At 40.2% G+C, this 15,702-nt stretch overlaps 2 protein-coding genes across 4 annotated transcripts in view; one reads left to right on the forward strand and one right to left on the reverse strand.

The window, feature by feature from the left end:
* Nucleotides 1-1,808: 1,808 nt before the first annotated feature.
* DEPDC4 (DEP domain containing 4) lies at nucleotides 1,809-14,069 on the reverse strand. Of its 2 annotated transcripts, XM_064702147.1 has the most exons (9): nucleotides 13,985-14,069; nucleotides 12,080-12,506; nucleotides 11,407-11,558; nucleotides 10,719-10,905; nucleotides 8,921-9,147; nucleotides 7,941-8,083; nucleotides 7,622-7,747; nucleotides 6,313-6,391; nucleotides 1,809-3,948 (listed from the first exon to the last, which is right to left on the reverse strand). In XM_064702147.1, exons 1-9 carry the CDS (start codon nucleotides 14,067-14,069, stop codon nucleotides 3,731-3,733), a joined length of 1,644 nt encoding a protein of 547 aa, XP_064558217.1. In that variant the 3' UTR covers nucleotides 1,809-3,730. The 2 variants fall into 2 exon arrangements, with proteins under 2 accessions (XP_064558217.1, XP_064558218.1); XM_064702148.1 differs by lacking the exon at nucleotides 13,985-14,069 and having other exon boundaries at nucleotides 11,407-11,555; nucleotides 12,080-12,491.
* A 52-nt stretch (nucleotides 14,070-14,121) lies between these two features.
* The window catches only part of SCYL2 (SCY1 like pseudokinase 2), a 34,521-nt gene continuing 32,940 nt past the window's right edge, over nucleotides 14,122-15,702 (forward strand). For both annotated transcript variants that reach the window (XM_064702145.1, XM_064702146.1), the window contains exon 1: nucleotides 14,122-14,330. The gene's annotated coding sequence lies outside the window, so the exon portion shown is untranslated. The remainder of the gene's footprint in view (nucleotides 14,331-15,702) is intronic.

A 15,702-nucleotide genomic window follows, 5' to 3' on the forward strand; every position in this document is an offset into this window, starting at 1 on the left:
AATGAGTATTATTCTACCTCACATATTCCACTGAAAGGGCATTAAATGTATCTTAGAAGGAGCCTTTCCTGCAAAGAAATACATGAGTTTTATTTTTGGTTATTTTAGTCAGTAGCTATGAGGGAAATATACTTGAAACGTGACCGCTGCTATTGACAATATGCTTAGGCTTTGAGAAAAGAGTAATTTGAACAATTCATTTTTCTAAACGGTTTTTAATTTAGTAGGTTGTGTAGTTTTTTGTTTGGTTTTCATTTTAAACAATGCCTGAGCAAATAAGCTTCCTGCCACTCCCATCTTTCTGATAAGAAGTTGCCATGAAGGTGATGAACAAAGCTTGCAGCTGTGTCCTGAGTGATGACCCATCTGTGTCCTCTCCAGGCATCCTAGATAAACACAAACACCCCAGAACTTGTTATTTCTGGCATCAGAAGCTGTTACTTTGCTATCAGTTGTGCAGCATGGCATGCAGGAGGGAGAAGAGCCTGGCCTAAGAGGCAGAAGGCTGGGAGGGCCAGGCTAGATGGGGGTGCCCCACCTGGCCTGCCTGCTTGCCAAGACAGAGACAGGCACTCAGACAGGGTGGAAAATGGACACTGGAGTGTCCTGTTGTGTCTCATATTCCCTTTTTCATCTGTCCTAACATAAAGCCAGTAAATATTCCTGCACAGTGCACTTACCTGGCTACCTTGCATAAGGGCAACATCGAAGAACAGCCAGTGCTTCAGAGAGTGAGTGTGGCTTTTTTAACTTTGGAAGAAGCTCATGGTTGCTTTCCTCGAGTCTAACCTGCTGAAAGGAATGAAAGGAGTACCTTCCTCCTGCTGTTAGCAGCTATGTGAGCCACACAGGAGGCAGCTAGGGTATGAAGGCATGAGACCAGCACCTACAACTTGTTGGACACAGATTGTATGACTTTGTGTAGGACATGAGTAAGTCTGGTACACTGTCACTTTGACAGCCACATGGAGAAGCCTTGTGTCCCAGCTCTGGTTTTTTAACTAAGTGCTTCATGAAAGTGTCAGCATACTTTAGCTGGGACTCAAAGAAACATACACATTCTCATGAAAGCACTAATGAACCTTTTGTAGGAGCAAACATGAATACTCTGTGAATAGAAGCAAGCCTCCTTTGAAGGTGGCACCACTTGTGCTTTGATAAGACTGTACTGAAAAGTACCTTGATTAAACTCTTCACTCTGAACACTCTCTACTTCAAACAAATTCATACTGGCAATTAATTTGATAGCTGTATGCTAGAAATCATAAACAGAAAAGAGTGACAGGTCCCAAGTTTCCTTAGCACATGATTCTGTGTCAGACACTGTTAAAAATATGTGACAGAACTTTCTAAAGGCCAATAAAATTTTTCTAATTTTGGAATTTAGCCGAAAACCAGTAGTCTATAGTTCACCAAACCTATTCCGTAGGTCCTTAGATGTAAAATAACAAGCTTCTGTCAAGAGAAGATTAAAAGGTAAGTAGATCCTCTGTTAGGGTATGTGAATAAAACATGGCTCTCAAGACCTCTTCCTTTCCTTTTCAGAACTAGATCAATCTTAGCTTCCTGTGCCACAAACTGAAGGGAACAACAGGACAGCTATAAACTGCTGCTCAGAACACTCCCTTACTGTTTAATAGCTCGTTCTACTCCCCTTGAACTGCCTCTTCCCAGTGAACACACTATGAAATGACAGGCTCATCACTTTTTATACAATTATTTATTACATTTAAATTACCACAAGAAAATTCTAAATCAAGTCACAAAGTGCAAGTTTGTTTTTTAACAACACAGTTTTTCCCAAAGCAATTCCCAGCCCATCCAGCCTACAAACTACCACGTTATCACCTCTGCCTGTTACCAGGTTTAGTATTTTGAGTAAGACACAGTAAACAGACTTAAGACACAGAGAGAGAGATTTGGAAAAAAAACAACTAAAACCTCTTTCTTCATCTACTTAACACCAGAAGCACTAAGTCAGGAAATACTTTCCTGTTTACAAGTCTCAATAACCTGCTTCTGTATACGCTCCCTCTTCTGGGAGAGTGGCCAAAACCCCACACAGGGCTAGAAAAAGAATACATGGCCCTGTAGTATAGGGATTAGGGCATTCACCTCTGAAAGGGGAAACTTGGATGTTTTTCCTCCTCTAGAAATTATTTATTTCACACTGGTGAGTCACACTTAAATAGCAAGTGCATAAACATGGATTCATGGACAGAGATTTCAACTACATTCCCTGATTTCTAATAGGGCCAGGTAATTTAAATAAGGCTACTTCAAATATGCAAGTTAACTAAGTGCACAGGTAATAGGTTGTGTTGTTTATATCTTATAGTGCAACTATTTTAATTTAAAAAAAACAACAAACAGCAATTGTTCTAAGAAAGCTTTGGTATCCTGCTCACTTGACTGTATTAGAGCCTACAGAAGGATGGAGACACCTAAACAGCACACTCACAACAGAAAAAAAATAAATCATTAAATCATGCTTCTAGTGGAACTAGTCCAGCACTGGGGCCAAGAAAATGATAAAGTAGAGGATCTGTCACACAGGGAAGAGGCTGAGAGTGCTGTGATTGTTTAGCCCTGAGAATGCTCACAGGAGGGAGTGAAGAATACTGAGCCAGACACTTCAGCAGTGCCAGTAAAAGGACAGGAGGCAGCGCAAGAAATTCTGCCTAAGCATAAGGCAGCTTATTTTGGTTGGGTATTTTCTTTTTTCTTTTTTGTGTGGAGGTAGGGTTCGTTTGCTTGTTTTTAAATACTGTGAGACTGGTGAAAGTCTGGACCAGACTCACCCAAGAGGCTGTGGCATTTCTGTTTTTGTAGATACTCTAAACTCAACTGGAAAAGTCCTTGAGCAGCCTGCACTCATCAACTCCAATCTGGCTGGTGAGAGTAGACCAGAGGTCCCTTCCAATACCAAGACTTTGAGCCTTTGTCCAATACATGACTAAATGTCTGTTGCAAGCATCAAAGAAGCAATGTAACCTCTCACACTATATCACATATTTATTTATTATTAAAAAAAGGCTGAGAGAGCATGAAAAAGAGAAGGCTTTGGGGTGACCTAATTGTTGCCTTCCTGTACCTTAAGGGAGCCTACAAAGAGACCTGGAGAGGACGTCTTTAAAATGTAACTTTCCCTGTTAATTAGCAGATGCTCAGTCTGCCAGAGTGGGGAGGCAGCAACAACAGGTTGTAATTACTGACTACAAGCACACACAGCTCACCTGCCTAATAAATCCTTCCTGCTGCAGATCCAAAATCCACTGACCTGTTTCTAACACTTTTTACACACTTTGTACACTTTTACAATACCCACAGGAGTCATAACCTATGGTTTAAGATGAGATTAAGTTATTATTAATTAAAGATAGAAAATATTAAAACCCCCTCTACTGATTATCAACCCAAGCATGGCTCAGAACATAGATGTGGTTCAGACAGAAAGCCATGGGGTTGTGGGACAGATTGAAAAAAGTGCCAAACCCTGAACTCAAGGCAGCCCAAGCACCGAGCTGTTACAACTTACTTACAAATAATTAAGTATATTTTGCTTAAAAGATAAATTAGATTTAATGCTTTATAGCAGCATAGTAATTTTGATAGTTGTAGCCTCCTGAAACTGAAGATGTAAAGATGTAAGATAAAAGCATTTTTATGAGCAATTTTCATGTGCCTCCTTCAGTCTTTAAAAAAAATATTAAAAAAGGCTGTATTGTAGTTAACCATTTGGAGTACAAAATTCACATGTAGCTTTGCAACCACTACAGTAGACAAAAGAATGGTATTTTCGGAATTCTTTGATTAATTTCTTCTTTTGCTTCAAAGGAACAGTAGGGTCATTGTCTATCTCTTGAACCAGTGCTAGAAGATACTGATTGGTTTGTTGCTTTTGATCTTCATATTCTTTAGCTGTAATGCGCTGACAGAAGGTGAAGCCTTTGTGAGAAATCAGAGATTCAAATTAAGTTTCATGCATCATGTAAAAGCCTTGTTAAAAATATGACAAGAAACATAGGTATATTGATATTTTAGTTCAGATGTGATTACATCTACAAGTAATATGAAACATACAGCTCTCCACTGAGAACGGATAGAAATCTAAACATGAAATGCAAAAATAAAGTTGAAAAGCAGTGTTACAAGTACAGTATCATAGAAGATTCTGTATTGAAAAACAGGCCTGCAAGACAAAGAGCAAATACAGTTCTCACACAGAAACAAGAAGAACATTACACAATAAGAATGGCACCTTGCATTTGTCAGGATCCAGAGGTTCTCTGTGACTAAATCAGATCGGTAAGCAAGGCTCAGTACCTAATGCAAGTGAATACATACTTTGGAGAAACAGTTGCCTCTAAACCAGACTACAAAAATCAGGAACAGAATTTAGGAGCTTCTACATGAGCAGACATCTGAGCATGGTTTGGGCACCAGAAGCCAAGGTGATGCAAGAGGGATACTTAACTCAGCACACCTTAGCTATTAAAAGGTTGTGAATCTCCGCACTGAAGTGCTGCCCTGCAAGGACTCAAGCCCCCTCACTGGGCAGGTGGGTTCTGGCCTGAGCAAAGACAGGCATTCAGCTACTCCACAGACACTTTTTATTCCTATACATATTAGAGAGCAATTTGGTTGAACAAGTGTCAATTGCTGAAGGGGAAAGATTTCTTATTAATCCTTCCTTATAAACACCATCATCTTTAGGCTTCACAGAGAGAGTAGTATTAACCTGAGCTGTCACAGTTTTCATCTGGACCTGTCCTTCCCTTCTTCTAAAGTAAGTTTGTCAAACATCAATACTTTTATGGTTTAGTAGAATCAGATGAAGAAAAAAGGCAGCTCTTTTAAAAGGGAAGGCTTAACAAATGACAAAGAGATTAACTCTTAAAACTTCAGCATGGATCTTGAGTTCTGTGGTTTCAAGTGTCTTACTAGATTAAAACAAATTCCAGAGTTCTCTTGCTGGTTTTAGTCTTTTTTATTTCCAGCAGACCTAAGGATTACTTTCCTGCAATTGACAGACCCCTTTTCTTATCTGGGTCTCCCAGCATTCCCTCCTGCTCCCACCTGGACTTAAGAAGTTCACCAGCTAAGAATGCTCAATAGCTCCTAGGAAAGATTTTGGAAAAAGGGAAAATGACACCAGCATATGAGGCACACAGGAAAACGGGAATATGCCATGCCAGAGAGCTTACAATCAGATCAAACTATTTCAACAAGTCGATGGAACTTATATGCATTTATAGATTGGAACCCCAAAACTTAGTAAGAAAAATGGAATATGGGGTTCGTGCTTCTGTTGTCTCTTCAGTGTGTCAATGGAGATCACACAGGCTCTGAAAATATTACAGACAGGCACCTCTTCCCACTGCTGCTCATCTCTGTATTCTTTGGCTTCATAATAAGTGATTCTCAGAACACTGAACCAGAAGGAATTTGGCCTCATTCCAAAATCCAACACAGATGGTAAAAGATTCTGTACCAAACTACTTCTCCAGCAGCTGCTGTATTAAATGTAATATTACACAGCAAAATAACTTAGTGTAATTTGTTTCCTGAGGGATTTCTCTTCAGTGTTTAAGCACACAATGCACTGGCAATACAGGAGTCAAAGAAGATGAAGAGTCAGAGAGAAATCCAATTATTTAAGCCAACCCTTTTAATCAGTATTGGCAGCAAGGCCAGACAGAATGTTAGCTCAAAAGAAATAAGCTGAAAAGCATTAACCCCACATACAGAAGGGTAGTGCAGTCTAAAAGGAAGGCATTTGACACTTGGTGTATAAGTCCTAAGATCTTAATAAACTTTAAGCTTACCCAGAAAAAGGAGAGAGTTCTTCAAAACACTTAACATTCAAAAAAACAGACAAAGTCTGTGCTCAAGTCATATATCAGAACCTTGAACTACTGAATTCTGTGACAATTTATAGGTGTCTGGTGGCAAAAATAAAAGACTACTGCTCCTAAATACAAAGTCTCATCAAATTCCCAAACCAAATTAGAAGCAAATCACTTCAGGAAGCACATTTTGCACTACTATTTCCAGAAAAAAATTATTTGGTAAAAAAGAAAAAAAAGAAAAAATCATAGCATACCCAAACTAGATTAATCGAGTCCTTGCTCTCCAATATTCAGACCAATTTTGCAGATAGCATATAATTTAATATTTAGTGCATTAGCCACTAATCCCCCTAACGCATCACTTGCGACAAAGAAAAGAAGTCTACACACAATTATAGTCAACTGATGATAAATTAGTTCTTATACAATAATTTATATAAAAATTTATCCCATTATCTACCTGAATTGATATCTGGATCTTGCCCTTCTAGCAAACTCTGAAGTTTCCTGCTCGTTAGTTCCAGAAGAGTTAAAGGAGCCTGAAAATACAACCCAACAAAGAAAATATTACAAAAGCAATACTTCTATATTTTTATAATGTAAAGCTTTCAGATAACCAATTTAAAAACACATAGTTAAATGCAGAAGAATTTATGCCCACATTTTTTTTGTACACATTTCAAAGTCTCTCACAGAATTGCACTAAAATACATAGTTTTACTAAGACGCAAGTGTTTATTTCTGGCCAAAGAAATAGGAAGCAAAAAGTTCTCGATGCTGTTTTCCATGGCAAAAACTGCAGTTTAAAACAAGCTGATTTCAGCTTTCACACAAGGCCCTCAATTGAGCTGTCAGAGTGAACCACCATCCTGCTGTCACTGCTGCACAGTTCTGGCCCTGACTCCAGTGGGGAAAAAAGGCTCAACCCTCATGTCAGAACCCTTAACACAAATTAAAAAAGGGGGGGTTGGCTGTGTACTAACAAATACAAAACCCTCACTAACCACTTAATGCTTTCAAACTAAAATGGAGCTAATTAAAAAAAAAAAGTTCTCCCATGTCTTGACCTGAAGTCAGAAATGGAAATCAATATGTTGTATAAATATAAAAACCAGTACTTTACTGAAACCAAATTTCTGTTTAAGCTTATTTTTAAAGGGTATGGTAAAGTTTCATCTTTTCACATGTGAAAATATGATGAAACATAAATGAAGGAGATAATATGTGTATATTTACACAACTCATCAAGTTTAATAGAAAGGCTACTAGCATTTTGTGGTTCTATTTGTTTTCTTCAATTGTAGAAGTTAACATTCCAATTTAGAAGTTAACATTCCAAAATGCTGAAGGATCTTTTAGAGTTGTCAAAGCTGTACACATACACTGGGCTACACAAGCATGCCAATTTTCTACCACTCAGAGTATGCCAGTGAACTTCTAAAGGAGAAAGACATTAAGATACTTAAATATTTAGTAGGCATTCATTACCAACAAGGTGCCAAAATGACTCTATAAAAATTATTAGTATTTTAAATATTTTCCTAATAGAAATCATTCAAATACAAAGAGAGGATATAATTTATAAAGGATTGCAAAGCTCTCAAAAATCTGTCCTGTATAGTGTGGAATAACTTCTCACCCTGTTTGGCTGCACTATTATAAAATGGAACATTAAACAGAGTTCCTCAGACTTGTCATACTCAAAAAAAGGCAATTCATGGCATTTAACATTTAAAATGACAAAGCCAATGATGTAAGGAGAATGATACCTTGAAGACCTCGGCGTGATTGTCCATCAGAAACTGAGTCAGCAGTTCTGCCTGCGCTCTTGACAGGGTCCTGTTTTGTAAGATGAACTTTGTACAAGTCTTGATGATCACAAATCTGTTCTCAAACTAGAAAAATAGTACCCAGATTTGGCATTAGATTGACTACAGAGTGCTAGCAAAGACTAAGTACAACAGGATGCTATCAGTGGGAAACAAATCACATGGAAAGGTAGTAAATGGAATACTTCTAACTAGACAAAAAAATTAGCTTTACTATGACAAACTGCTATTTTTCACATTAAGCAAAACAGACACTTACTTGTTTTTGCAATCTGTAGCCCTCAGATTCTGATGCAATGGCTAGGAATGTAAGGAGCCTGTGAAGTTCTTCACTGATATTTGGTGCTAATAATTTTAAATAAAGTTGTAATGCCTCCAGAGCTTGATCTGTTTTTCCTTTTTCTGTCATGGAGTTAAACAGCATATCCAAAGTTACTATTCATTTTCAGAGTCATGAATACTTATTTAAATCCCAATAATAATCTCAGTTTTGGGGGGTGTTTCCTTCCAAACAAAATTTCATATTGTTCCAGTTATTAAAGGATTCTTTTCTCAATCCACAAGTTTTCCTTTTTCCTCCCCTACCAGGGGCAGGATGGCAGCAGGCAGTGAGTGAGCAGCTTTATAGTATTTAGTTGGCAGCTGGGGTTAAGGCACAACAACCCAACAGGACTGAAGAAGCAGCAACAAAGCCTATTTAGGTGTGGGATTAATGTTAAACTTGTATTTAAATGAAACCCCTCTGGTTTACTTGCATGCATACGATAGGAGGGTTCTTAATAGTCCCTTTTATAATTTTATATAACTTCTATTACTAAAAAGGACCCTATGTCCATAACTTTAAAAACCTTATTCTGGTTAACAGGAAAAGCTGTATAGCAATGGTTTTAGTTTTACGTTATTACTTAGTAGTAGCAATAAGGCAAATTCTGACCTGGGGTGAGTAACTTTCACAATGGGCGTAGTTACATATCGAATTATCCACAGAGGTTGGTGAATCTCTATCCTTCCAGATTTTCAAAATTCAGTTGGACCAGGCCCTAAGCAAATGGATCTAACTTTGAAATTTGTCCTTGTCTTGAGTAGAGGTTCATAATAGTGATCTTGCGCATTTCCTTCCAACCTAAAAAGTGCATCTGCAATGGCAGTGCAAATGGTGTCATGATGCAGTCAATTGATAATTTGTGACTTCCTCTACACAGTTTTCATCTTAATTTTTTTGTTCCAGGTTGCTCTTACCTATAAGTTCTATAATTCCTGAATGAATATCAAAATCCTGAGTGGCAAGAAGAGAGTCCTTCTTTTGACTGTAATACTTCATAATAACATCAAAAAGAATCTTCTTGTATGTATTCAGACTGCTGGGGTTGTCAGTGCTTTCAGGTAACTGCTGACTAACCATCACTAGGAATTGGTCAGGAAAATACTCCAAGCATTCAATTGCAGCATAGAGCCATGTGTCAAGCCTGCAGAAGGAAAAGGTTGTTTTAGTGCTTGCTTTAAAATACTCTACCTATTTTTATTTTCACAGATTCATAGAATATTCTGAGTCAGAAGGGACACACAAGGATCATTGCATCCATCTCTTAAGTAAATGGGATTGAATCTGTAACCTTGGTGTAATTAGCACCATGCTCTAAACAACTGAGCTATCTCAGGGTCCATTCAATCCTCTAAAAGAAAACTAGATAGAAATAGCCAGGCAGGTAGAGTCACATATGTGAACCACAATGTTGAACTGGCTTATTACGCAGTTTGTGTAACTTATTTCACTACAGCAGTTCAAGAACCTGCTCAAAATGGGCAACCTTCATGTTTTTCTGATGCTAAAGGCAATACACCTGAGACAAACCCAGACCAAAACAAGCTGCAATCATGCAGGAGTGTCACTGTCCCCAGGAATTCAGCTAGTATTTAAAAACCAAACACCACCCCCACCATGACTCCAACACACACACTGAGAACCCACCAGGGCTAACCAGGGTGAAAAAACCTGATCCTTACAGAAGAGAAAAAGACAGTTAGTTTGAAAAAAGAGGAAAATAAAAGTTGGTTTAATCCCAGAGGACTACAGAAGTGGTTTATTATATAACCTACTATAAAGGCATGAGTTTTCACAAGCATCTATTGTCTCTATATCTTAATTAAGGAAAGAAAATGTAATCTAATTACACACCTAAAATTCGGGTGCGTAATTTATTGTTGAAAGAAGCCAGAAAATCAGAGGAAAAAGTTCCAACCATTTTGTACAGAATAAATATAAAATCATAGAAATGTGTGAGGCAGAAGAACAATTGCTTTTACCTGATTCTGGATGTAAAATAATTTGATCTGAACCAATGACAAGTTGCAAATATAATTTAAGATCCACAGAATCTTATTTTTATCATGGAGAACAGAAATAAAGATTGTGAAATTACAGATAAAAACTGAATTAATTTGACAAAAATAGTAATTCCTAAGACATTCACATGAGGCTTGACATATTCATTAGAAGTATATGCAAGATAGAGATCAACCTCAGTACACTAAACAGGAACACTACAAAAGTTAGAGAAGACTTAAGGAAAAGAACATTGACAACATGCAGCTACATTTATATTCTCATGATATAAGCATTCAGTGCTACAGCTTGGTTTCTTCTTTTCTCTTGCTAACAACAGATGCATTATTGACTCTGTATCTTCACACCACAGCGACCAGGAACTGTGACAAAGACTCAGAATAAAGTTTTCATGTTCTGATATCTGTTACAGAGACCTAAGAGTAAAGATTCTGATCTAGAAACTAGGCATGTTTACAACATTCAAGGTTAAAGTTCTAATGTTCACTTGAAATGCTCAAATGTCCAACTCTAAATACATACTTTTTGTGAAATCACTTAGCACTTCTGAAAAGAAGTCAATCACACTAACATCACCTCTGTCTATAACTACACAAACATAATGATGTCTGCTTGTTCATTTAACACAAATTTTTGATCAAGAATAAAATAAAGCCTTTACTAACAAATTCATTTAACAGATATAAAACTTACTCGGGCAAGTTTAAGCTACATGCAACCTCTCTGTCCAGGAAAGTATTTGATATAATCATGTCTTCTTCTTTGCCAAAACTGTCTGATTTTGTCTTCACTGAAGACACCAAGATATCTTCTAGAAGGGGAACATCAATTAACTGCAGCAGTCGTAGCAGAGCTTGCTGTTTCCAGACATCTTCTATTACTGATACCATAAACAAACAAAAAACCCTCAGAAACAAGATCTTATGTAAACAACTAACCTTTGTTTTAACTCACTAAAGAATCTTTTAAGTGTTCAAACAAAACACAGTAACAGAATAGTGTGAAGTTGCTGTGCTGGGTAAGAAATGATCAAAATAGGAATGCTAAAAAAAAAAGTCTCCCCCATCATATTAGGATTCAGAATAAACTACTCTAATTAGTAGAAGGAAAAAAAGACAAGTGAAAAGCAAAGGAATCACATAATAAAGATAATCTTAAGATTAAGTATTTTCAGAAATAGCACATTATGCAAAAACATAACCCTGTTGTGTTTACTTCTGTTCATAAGCATTAACCCCTTTAACACTTATTTAGATATTTTGTTATTAGCGACAGGTTAAATTTAGGTCTCTGTGGAGCATTGTTTAACAAAAATGGGGCACTCACTACAAGATACAGTGAAGAACAATCAAGTTTTCAAAAGAAAAAATTTAATCCTCACCTCCTTTAGAAAGCAGGCGAGTTGGTTCATTAACCATGATCTTTGGAGGTAAAGATGCATGAACATGTATTGATTGAAGAAGCTCCTCAATCCTCTTTTTATCAGCTGCTTCCAATGCTAAGGGGTTTGAAAGTGTTGTGCCACACTTTCTGCTTTGGGAGGGGAAAAGAAAGATGTATAACAAATACTATTAGAGCACACTTGGCTTTCTGTTACTTACTAAATTGCTCTTAAATCAGAAATTTAGGGCTTCATTATATCTGGAGTCTATCCTGCTACAGGAATTCCTATCATCCACATCTGCTTTGTGGAAAGGGCAAGGATATTGATTCCAAATACTGTTTTCTAGTTCCACTTTGTTTACTGGCTTTCAGTAACCAGCTCATTCATGCTAAGTCTCAGATTTCAGCACAACTGATAGCAAAACCAAATTATTCCTAGGCTTATGCCATTTGTGACAGACTTTATTCCAAATAACAAACGGCAGATCAAAATACTTTACTCAAAAATACCTGGAAACATCTACAATTTAGACAAAACGTTTCTCAAAACTGGCACATACTTTTCAGAAGTCTCCAACAACTGGTTTAGTCAGACATAACTTCATTTAAAGGTAACCCTCCTTAACTTTTTGTAAAAAAGAGAAAAACTGGAATAGTCCAGAATAACTCACTTGGAACATCGTTTAGTTTTCTGCTTGCAGATTTGCTCAGGAGATAAGCTTTCATTGTCCTTACTCTTTCTTGGAAGAAGAGGATCAAGACTGCTGTTTACAAATCTATAGAGACTAGTGTCCGTGTCTTCAAACTCTGTTTCCTTCCCATTCTTGAATAAGTAAAGCTTGGCTCCAACTGGCTCAAACACTTTGTGATCCATCAATGCTTGGCATACACGGACCCCCTTCAGCCGAGAAATGTCATTGCAGCTTAGGTACATGCTCTGCATAAGATGGCTCAGTACCACATCAACAGCATTGGAGCCGGTGAAACAGTTTCTGTATGTTTTCAGGTGTTGTCTACGCCTTTTGACTTCCACTTGATTGTGAAGGGCATGTATAATACTATTCCACAGCTGAGTTGCTTGAAAAGGACCATCACAGTCTGCAAAATGTTTATATGAAAGTTGTAGAAATTTACAAACCTTTAATACTTGAAAAATACACTGTGATTTTAGTTTTATATTTAAATAAAAAATCAGAAATCAGCTGAATTTTACAAAGATAGTATTTCATGACTCAGTCCTTCTCATAAGCTGACTCACACCCACTATGGTAGAGTCCAGAGAAGAGAACAAAAATCCACTAAAAACAGGTGATGAAGGGTTTTTTTTGTCATTGTTATGACCATATATATTGTATGTATACGCTGTGTACATACACATTAAATCATTATTTAATCACAAAACAGCCGAGGCTTGCAGGGACTCTGGGGTCTATCAGGTTCAACCTCCCTGCTCAAGCAAGGCCATCCAGAACCAGGTTTTGAATAACTCCAGAAGCCGAGATTTCCACACACCATATTACAACCTCTCTGGGTATCACTGAAGAGAGTCTGTGTGAAAAATGCCAATCACTTGTTTTTAAAATTTTAAAAGTTTAATAGTAATAAAATGGCTATAAAAATAGTGATACAATTAGAGCAATAATATTTTGGACAATTTGAATTAGGACAATATGAGACAATAGAGACAAGGGAGTTATGGACGTCCAGGTACCTTTTTCTGAGCAGCACGAGCCCAGAAAAGGACACCTGTTAACAAAGGATTAACCCTTAAAAACAATAGCCTGTTGCATATTCATACACCTCATACATGATGTATAAATTCCATTCAAACACAGGATTCTGTCTGGTCATCGCCAACTTCTTCCTCCAAATCCTAACAGCGCCTTCAAGGCGGGAAGAAGTTCATTTCTTCTGATAAGAGGGCAATAAATTCTTTTTCTCTGAAAGATTTAGGTGTCCTTTCTTTAAAAAAAGTATCCTACACAGCATAGTTTCTATTTTAACATTTTTATAACCTAAAACTATATTTAACACACTACTTAAGAGAATTAATACAGCACTACTTTCTAACACAACACATATAATATTCCCTTTAATATTTGCGAAAGCCAATCATAAAATACATGCATTTTTCATAGTCTGCCTCCATCCCCTTTGCACTCTTGCAAAGACACCCCCAAGCCTTCTCTTCTCCCGGCGGAGCAGCCCCAGTGCTCTCAGCCCCTCTGGGGGAGATGCTCCGAAGCCCCCAGTTGATCCTCACACATGGCGTCCAGCTCAGCAGACAACAAACAAAAGTGTCTGCAGCGCATTAACCGCGCCTGGCACCCAGCCCAGCTCTACCAGCGGCGTCCCCGGTAAGTTGAGCTCCGGGGGTACGGCCGGAGGAAGGTTCTCTCCTCCCGTCCAGCTGCCGAGCCTCCCCAGTCCCGCTCTGCCCGCCGCCCATTGCGCCGCACCGGCAGCCGGGGGTGCAGCACAAACAACGGGGAAACGCCGGCCCCTCGCAGCCCGCTCCACTCCCCGGCCCCTCCGACACTGCGGCGGAGAGACGGGGGATGGCGCTCTTCGCCCACCTCGGCGCCGCCCGCTCCCCCGGCACGGCTGCAAGTCGCTCTGGCTGCGGATCCTCCTGAAGCGCGGAGTCAAATACCCCGCCATGGCCGCGGCCGGGCGGAAGCCGGCAGAGCGCATCACTTCCCGCCCGCCGCCCCCGGCCGCGCCCAGCGCCGCCCCTGCGGGTCGGAAGTGAGCCGAGCTCCGGCCGCCCCCGCCCCGCCGCCGAGGCTGCCGCCGTCACTATGGAGTAGTCGCGGCAGGACGGGGTCCGAGCGAGAGACGGAACCGGCGTGACAGGCGGCCCGCCGGGCCCACAGGGCGACGGGCGGCCGGGCGCTGCGCCGGCAGTTTCCGCGGGCTCAGGTGAGAGGCCGCGGCCCGGGTCGACAGCGGCTGCCCGTGGCCTGGTGGCGCTGCGCGGGGCGGGCAGGGCCGGCCGGCTCCGCGGGGCCGGTGCTTTCGGGTCCCGGCGCTGAGGGCTGGAGGGGAAGGGCCGCCCCGGAGGCTCGATCGCCGCGCGGGGAGCGCTGAGCTGCCCGAGCCGGCGGGTCGCGGGTCACCTGCCGCCTGTGGCCGCCCCCCGGCGCGCTGCTGCCGGCTGCCCCGCAGAGCAGGAGCGCGGGCACCGGCCCTGCGGCGCGGAGCGGTGCGAGTCCGCTCTCACTGGAAATAACAGTAAATACTTCCTCCCGGAGGACTGGCCCGCAGGAGGCTGACCGGGGTTTGTGCAGTGCACAGGCTGGTTTCACCTGTCACCAGGCGACAGACAGAGAGCCTTGTTCATGGATCTCGATCCGTGGGATTTTGGTAGGGATTCAGCTGAAGCTCAGTACCGAAATGGTACATGAAAGTTAGGAAGGTGACGTGCGGCGAGGGCAGCCTTGTCCAGTGCTTCATTGCATTTGACCCTCTCGGTGTTTTTGTAACAAATGTAAAAGCCTGGATGTGCTTTAAAAATGCTGAGGTTTTGTCCTTTTATTTGCTGTGCCTCAGTTGTTCCAGCAGTTACTTCTGTGGATTGATCCTGGCTTGGGGCAGGGGGATCGGATGCGGCTGGGCAGCATGAGGTAGCTGTGCACCAGCCTGCAGGTCTGGGTTCCCCAAGGGGGATCCCGGCTTGTTATAGTTCAGAGTAGTGGTAGTGTGTGTTGTACTGCCGTGCAGTGTGCACTCACAGCCATACATCAGATGAAGCTGTGGATTAGTTTGAGGTTAAACTGCTGCGTTTGCATTATGCAGGGTTTGTTTTTTATGAGTGAGAATTGAAAAATGGTGGACAGTCTTTGTTTTGGACTTCAACAGCCTGTATTTCAACATTTTGAAAGTTCTGCCTGCTTTCTGAGTGCAGTGTTGGTTGTTGCTTACTACCTTGCTAAATGATTGTTCTCATCATGCTGCCGTACGATTGCTGATGTACATCAGTATAAAAGCCACTACTGATTGTGAGAGGCATTCATGAAAAAACATATTGAATATTCAGAATTTTTTAGGATTAGTTCCAGGTTTTGCAGACTCAGAATCAGTAGCATTGATATTACTCATGAAATTCAAACAGGAAGAGTTCTGAAGCGTTTATTGCATGTCCTATGTTGCTTGTACAGACACTGTTATACTTCAGATTTTGCATTTGTCTCGTTTATTACCTTTTAACTTGAAATGCAAATTTCATCGTGGGTGACTGACTTGATTGCCACTTGGTTATTATTATTTTTTAAAAATACTAGACCAGTCTTAA

Source organism: Zonotrichia leucophrys, chromosome 1A (genome assembly GCF_028769735.1).
Source record: "Zonotrichia leucophrys gambelii isolate GWCS_2022_RI chromosome 1A, RI_Zleu_2.0, whole genome shotgun sequence".
In the NCBI taxonomy this organism is placed as follows: Eukaryota; Metazoa; Chordata; class Aves; order Passeriformes; family Passerellidae; genus Zonotrichia; species Zonotrichia leucophrys.

Bases quoted from the DNA above. Each gene is read 5' to 3' on its own strand.
- DEPDC4 (XM_064702147.1), bottom strand. From the start codon at position 14,069: ATGGCGGGGTATTTGACTCCGCGCTTCAGGAGGATCCGCAGCCAGAGC. The intron at 8,084-8,920 runs GTAAGAGCAACC...ACTCCATGACAG, and splicing joins AGGAATTATAGAACTTATAG to AAAAAGGAAAAACAGATCAA. The intron at 7,748-7,940 runs GTAAGTGTCTGT...CTATTTTTCTAG, and splicing joins GCTACAGATTGCAAAAACAA to TTTGAGAACAGATTTGTGAT.